Source organism: Diabrotica virgifera, chromosome 9 (assembly GCF_917563875.1).
Source record: "Diabrotica virgifera virgifera chromosome 9, PGI_DIABVI_V3a".
NCBI lineage: Eukaryota > Metazoa > Arthropoda > Insecta > Coleoptera > Chrysomelidae > Diabrotica > Diabrotica virgifera.
In genome coordinates, this window is record NC_065451.1 from 119832552 (window position 1) to 119839843 (window position 7292).

At 34.5% G+C, this 7292-nt stretch overlaps 1 protein-coding gene across 1 annotated transcript; it reads right to left on the reverse strand.

The window, feature by feature from the left end:
* Window positions 1-2866: 2866 nt before the first annotated feature.
* Window positions 2867-6675, reverse strand: LOC126892027 (uncharacterized). Its single transcript, XM_050661440.1, has 3 exons — window positions 6487-6675; window positions 6070-6385; window positions 2867-3752 (listed from the first exon to the last, which is right to left on the reverse strand). Exons 1-3 carry the CDS (start codon window positions 6615-6617, stop codon window positions 3249-3251), a joined length of 951 nt encoding a protein of 316 aa, XP_050517397.1. The 5' UTR covers window positions 6618-6675; the 3' UTR covers window positions 2867-3248.
* Window positions 6676-7292: the final 617 nt, after the last annotated feature.

The following is a 7292-nucleotide window of genomic DNA, read 5'->3' on the forward strand; positions in this document are numbered from 1 at the left end:
TTAAACGCATATTTATTTAAAATTTTATATTATAAGGGTCTTTTAACATTGCTGATTACCAATACATTTTGTTTATGAAGTACAGTATCCAGAAACTATTACTAATGTACAACCGCCCATACATACTCAACAATCGCCAGAATCATGTAATATGACTCATTTCCCACTTATAAAATTTGCGTTAACTATATAGGCCTGGATCCCGATTCAGCACTATTTCGTAATGGTAATGTTACGTCATATAATTTGCGATAACTTTAGCCCGGCTACTCCCGTGGGAAAGGCTGAATAAGACGAAATTCAGCTAGAAAAGGAGCTAGCAAGCCGGTAACAGTTTAGAAAGAAGTCGGTTAGTTGCTTGTTTGTTTGGGAGAAAATTGAAATTAAAAAAAATTACACAATGACCGAAGTGTGTGAATATGAGTGGCCTGAGGTACGCGTTCTAGAGTTAGTCTATGAAATTGAACAACTGCGTTACCTGTGGGATCCACGGAATAAAGACAAGAAAAATAGAAATAAAAAACGTGATGCTTTTAAAATGTTGGCAGAGAAGTTTGAAGTGATTGCTGAAGAAATTACCAAGAAGTATTCAACTTTATTGCAATGTTATAGAAACTGTCGTCGGAAAATAAAGAACAGTACTGGGACAGGAACCGGAACCAGCGATGTTTATAAACCAGCTTGGTTTGCCTATGAAGCACTGAACAAATTTATGAAAGATGTGTATACACCGCATGGAGTAACAGACACCAGATCAGGAATTTTGTTCGAATGAAATTTGTTCAAAGAAATTTATTCGACGGAAATTTATTCGAATATATATTGTTCGAACAGAAAGTTGTTCGAAAGAAAGTAGTTCGAAAGGAAATTGGTTCGAAAATAAATTATTCGAGTAATTCGTATCTAGGGAATGGTCTACGTGATTAATACTTAATGACTTAGGTAATCTCTAATATCCCTATTGCAATTAGACAGGTAGGAATTTTATTTTATAAATAAATTATTCGAGGAATTCGTATCTAGGGAATGGTCTACGTGATTAATACTTAATGACTTAGGTAATCTCTAATATCCCTATTGCAATTAGACAGGTAGGAATTTTATTTTATTAATGACATTTAAGATTAATGACATTTGTAATTTAAAATGGCTGCGAAATTTTTTAAAAGTTCGAAAGGCAAAGATATGCTTAGTTTTCACGGATATTTATACGTACAGGACAAAAGTTGTGATACCAAAGTTTACTGGAAGTATGCAAATTTTAAGAAGTTCTCTTGTAAAGGTCGAGCAATTCAAAGACGACCAGAAGAAGTGAAAGAAACTGGTGAACATAATCATGCTGGTGAAGCTGCCCTGATTACTGCGAAAGAGGCATACAGTAATATGAAGGAAGCTGCAGTTAGAACTCGAGACACACCTCACTACATTATTTCAAATTCGTCTTGTCAACTACATTTTGCAGCAAGCTCCCAGCTACCTTCAATAGAAAGCATGAAAAGGACTATTCGAAACGTTAGATTAAAGAAGAATAGCGAACCAACGCTTCCAAAGACACGCGCCGAAATACAATTTCCGGATGAGTACCGAAAAACCGACAATGGAGAAGACTTCCTCTTATTTGATAGTGGTATGATTGACTTGAGAATTTTATTGTTTACAACACGACGAAATTTACAACTCCTAGTAAATTGCGAGCATTGGTACGCTGATGGCACGTTCAAAACGGTACCATTATTATTTGAGCAATTGTATACAATTCATGGAATAAATGAATGCGTAGCAATTCCATTGGTATATGCACTGTTGCCGAATAAAACTGAAGCCGTGTATCGTGAAATTTTAAATGTAGTTAAGCGGCTAGAACCTCGAGTGAATCCAACTTCTTTTATGATTGACTTCGAACCTGCCATGATAAAAGCTATTGGAGCAGAGTTTCCACAAACCAGGTTACGTGGTTGTTTTTTCCACTTTTGTCAATGCATATATCGACGAATTCAAGAAGAGGGATTAAAACGGACATACGATAATAATATAGACTTTGCTCTAAAAATTAGGATGCTGTCGGCTTTGGCATTTGTTCCTTCAAGAGAAGTTATAAATTCTTTCGAAGCATTGATCGATAATGAAGAATTTCCCGAAGAAGCTCAGCAAGTGGTAGACTACTTCGAGGATACTTGGATAGGTCGTCCAGATCGCAGAAATCGGCGTCGCCAACCACGTTTCCCCATTTCTATGTGGAACTGCTACGATTCTGTGTTAGATGGTCTTCCAAAGACCAATAATTCCATAGAGGGATGGCACCGTGGATTTCAGGGGCAAGTAGGAGCTGAACATCCAACAATTTGGAAATTGATCGAAGCAATAAAAAGGGAACAAGCTATAAATAATGTGCGAATCGAACAAATAGTTGCTGGTCACGGCATACATCAACAAAAGAAGAAATATAAAGACAGTGCAGCACGTCTGTTAAATGTAGTAAATGGTTTTGATGTAAGAGTTGACACTATAACCTATTTACGTGGAGTTGCCCATAATATTTCGTTGTAAGTACGATTGTATATTTTAATATATGTAATAACAGGATGTAATAACATATGTAAATAATAATAATTTTGAAAATATATATTTTTGCAATTCGAGTACCCACTTTAATTATAGCTATTAAAATTTCTGCAGTTCAAGTGCGCCCAAACTTTTCAACCCTTAAAAACGGTATCCGGAATTTTATTCGAAATAAATTTGTTCGAACAAATTTATATTCTAACAAATTTCTTTTCGAACAAATAACATTCGAACAAATTTCCGTCGAATAAATTTCTTCGAACAAATTACATTCGAACAATTTTCCGAGATTCAACAGACACAATGGTAAGTACATGTTTATTGGTACAACTTTTTAAAATGATATTTACATGCTATTTTTACATTATGTATTATTGGTATTTTTCCTGTCACTCAACTTTGCCGTTTGTAACAAAGTATTTAGAAAATTCTTCGCGAATTTTCTTTACTTCTGAGCATGTTCTTCTGCCCCTTCTTTGTAGTGACAAAAATGATCTGTGTTGACGTGTCTCATTCCTACAAGAACCACTGGCAATTTTACCATCTTGTTCCCTGTCAAATGTACCCGTAGGTGTGTAAATATTTCTCGAATTACTGCTTCTTCTTAGAAAATTATGTAGCAATACACAACATTCTGTGATTAATCGAGCTTTATCTTGGCTTAAAAGAATGGGTTTTCGTAAAACTCAAAATACTGCAGACATAATTCCAAATACATTTTCAATTATTCTGCGGGCTCTAGAAAGTCTGTAGTTATATATGCGCTCTGGTGTGCCTCTGTCATGACTTCCACTATAAGGAACCATCAGATATTCTTTTAAAGGAAATGCATTGTCACCAATAATAACATAGGGTACAGGATTTTCTCTCATCGGCAATGGTTCGTCAGTAGGTAGGTTTAAAGTCTTATTTTCTAACGCTTCATACAAGGAACAATTATTGAATACACCTCCATCTGATATTCTGCCTTGCGAGCCTATATTACTGTATGTTACACAATAATCCGCGTCACACAAAGCCATTAGTACGATACTAAATGTTCCCTTGTAGTTTATATATTCACTACCACTATTTAGGCGAGACATTATCACTATATGTTTTCCATCTATAGCCCCAACACAGTTTGGAAAATTCCATCTTTCTTCGAATAAATCTGAAATCTTTTTCCATTCATCAGAAGTCGTAGGAACCTATGAATAATGTTAAAAGTTGTTAATGTTAATGTATTAATTTTAGACATCTATTAGTAAATATATACAGTATGGTGCAAATGTTTGGAATAAAATAATTCGTTATTTCGTAAGCCAGCGACTTTAAGGAAAAATCCTGAAACAGGTCGATTTTTATTTTTAATTTATTATGATTTTATTTAAAATAATTATTCTTGGACACCCTGTATAAATAATTATGTCAATGTTTATACTACTGAGTAAAGCATTGAATAACCTTTGAAATGAGCTGGCACACGACCCCTATTCTCATTTAAAAAAAATCATCGATTACGTCATCACGCCCAGATAAATGACGTCACTAGTATGATGTTTGTCAAAAAATCACAATTTAAAAATAAAAATAGACCTGTTTCAGGATTTTTCCTTAAAAACACGGGCTAACGAAATAACGAAATTGTTTAAACCATTTGCACCATACTGTATGTATACCGCTTCTTACAACAATAACTGTTACAAATTAAATAATCATTAAAGGCAGAAGTTTTAAATTTATTTATTTATTTTCAGACAAGTGAAGAGGAACCTGATGAGAATGGGGACAGTGGTGCCTCTAATAATACCGAGTGTAGCAGAAATACAGATACTTCTGATATAGAGGAGACTGTTGAAGCCAACAGAGAAGTAGAAATTGGAGCTGCTTCTAACCAATCACCCTTCAAAAGGAAGGAGTTTCTGTCACCAAAGAAGGTACCGCCACCAAAGAATAAGAAACAAAGACAGTCTACAGAGGATCCTGATCCAAGAGTGGAAGAGGCATACCAATATCTCCATTAAAAATTAAATGAAGGAATTAAACAAAAAGACGAATGTGCAATTTATGGAGAGCTAGTTGCTGCCAAGCTCAGGAAAATGGACTATATCAATCGGCAATACGTGATGCACAATATAGACAATCTATTGTTTCGAGCAACAATTCACCAGCAGTTGATGCCATACTCAGGACCATCTTCCTCTCATTCTTTTCCACCACAATCATCCTCCCAGTCTTCATTTGTGCAGGTACAGTCCTCTCTAACTTCACCAGAATTACCTCCTGCTTCTCGTTTTTTACAACCACTTCCCATTACACCCCAATCTGATCCCACACAGTCACAGTTACAATCATTTCCCAGTTCACTCCAATCTGATCCCACACAGTCACAGTTACAACCACTTCCCATTACACCCCAATTTGATCCCATACAGTCACGTGCTCCATGGTATACAGGTTTCGGTAGTAATTTCAATGTAACTGATTGAAAGTAATTACATATTAAGAAATAGATATTTCAAAAATATAAATATCTTTAATTTCTTTTACCTAGAGACCCCATTATTGAGACATCCAGTATGAATTTTAATATTATTAAAAATAGAAAATTATTAAAAAAGAAATATTTCAAAAATAATATTTTTAATTTCTTTGACCTAGAGACCCATTTTTGAGACATCCAGTATAAATTTTATTATTATTAAAAATTGAAGATTATTAAAAAATAAATATTTCCAATAGTAGGATTCTAAAGCTATTGACTTATGGCATGTTTGAGCTAAATGTTATGTTTCCACGGGATTAGCCACAGTTAGGTTCTAATGAAAATTACATATTTGCACCTAAAACCTTTTCATTTCCGCTCCGAAAATCGTTGTCAAAAGAGGCATTAATTGCAATAATTTATCAATAAAGGTATGTACAATTTGGCTATCGCGTTTGCACACACCTTTGTTGATAAAGTATTGAAATTAATATCTCTTTTGACAAGGATTTCCGTAATGGAAATCAAAACGTTAATTTTTTGGTGTACAAAAAATATGTAATTTTCATTACAACCTAACTGTGGCTAATCCCATACAGTGAACAGTGCGTCCATAAAGTAACGCATAAATTCATTATTTCGTAAACCGGTGACTTTACCGAAGAATCCCGAAACAGGTCGATTTTTATTTTTAAATTACAATTTTTTGGCATATATTTCATACTAGTGACATCATCCATCTGGCCTTACCATCGATTACGTCATCATGCCCAGATGGATGACATCACAAGTATGATATATATGCCAAAAAATCGTTATTTAAAAATAAAAATCGACCTGTTTTGGGATTTTTCCTTAAAGTTGCCGGTTTATAAAATAATGAATTTTTGCGTTATTCTATGGACGCACTGTATGAACATAACATTTAAATATTTCAAAAATATGTATCTGTAACTCCTTTGCCCTAGAGACCCCAATTTATACATCAAGCATTAATTTTAAAAATATTCAAATATGCAAAAAAATAAACTATTGCTTACTTTTACTTGGTCCCGAAGTACATTTTTTAACGCTTCACATACTTCAATCACGATGGAGGATATAAGTTGCGGTGATATTTTAAATAAGTAGCTCAAACTCTGGTAACTGTCACCTGACGCAAGGAATCGTAAAGTTAAGCCAAATCTTTCTTTGGCAGAAATGGTACGTCTCATTTGTGTGGTCTGTTTAGTTATATATGGGCCTATTAATTGCAGGAGACTTTCGAAATCAGCAGGTGCCATCCGACAAAAATTTTCAAATTTACCGGAAACTTCTAAGGACATATTATCATTTAGCAGGTCGTTGCCGTTATATCTGCAATTAAAAATAGAGTAATAACGAATATTATTCCAGCTGACTTTTTCGTATAGAACTGATTGCACAGAATAGAATGAATATATGCACTTGATAATGACCTCTTTCTATTTTTGAATAGTGATACACTCCACCATCTACGTTTTTTACGTTTGTTTACAACCTTCTTCTTCTTTTGCTCCATGATTACAAAAATAGCACTAGCTATTGTCACATCATCGTCACTCTCCATATTTTCAGTGCAGAACTATGTATAAATACATACAATTTAAAAATAATTATATATACTAATAATTATATTATACGATGCTTACACTCTGTGAACTAATTTGAAACTGCGATGACTCAGCAGGCATCGCGCATTACGAATCGCGAATCGTGCATAGTGTGTAGCGAGCTCATATCGAATTACACGCACTACGCATTGCGCACTACGAATCGCGAATCACGCATAGTCTGTAGCCAGCTTCCAGATGATAATTAATAAATGGTGCTGAATTTTATGCACTGCACGTGCATAATGGATATGGTGCAGAATGTTGTTTATATAAAAAACAGATAATAATAGTTCCATTCAGTACAGCGAATCTCTATTTCATCCGACGACATTTCAGTAACTTTTCACACGCCCCCGGTACACAAAACTTTTAACACGATAGCGTAAAAAGAGCTCGTCCCTTCCTCCGCGCGGAACTCGTTCCCTTATCCACCGTATTAAAAGCAGTTCCTACCGTATTAGTTTTTGCACGTTCTTATCACCTTTTAATGGGTTTTCGAATATTGTTAATGATTGTAAACACTAAAACTAAACAATATGAACTTCGCAATTTCTCTTTGTTCTAAAACAATTAGGCGATTGCCACAATTCCGTAATCACTTTACGTCAACTATTCCGCTCTTCGGTAAA

Coding starts and splice junctions, on each gene's coding strand:
- LOC126892027 (XM_050661440.1), bottom strand. CDS start 6,617: ATGGAGAGTGACGATGATGTGACAATAGCTAGTGCTATTTTTGTAATC. Junction 6,386..6,486: donor CTATTCAAAAATAGAAAGAG/GTCATTATCAAG, acceptor TTTTAATTGCAG/ATATAACGGCAACGACCTGC. Junction 3,753..6,069: donor TACTTCGGGACCAAGTAAAA/GTAAGCAATAGT, acceptor CATTATTCATAG/GTTCCTACGACTTCTGATGA.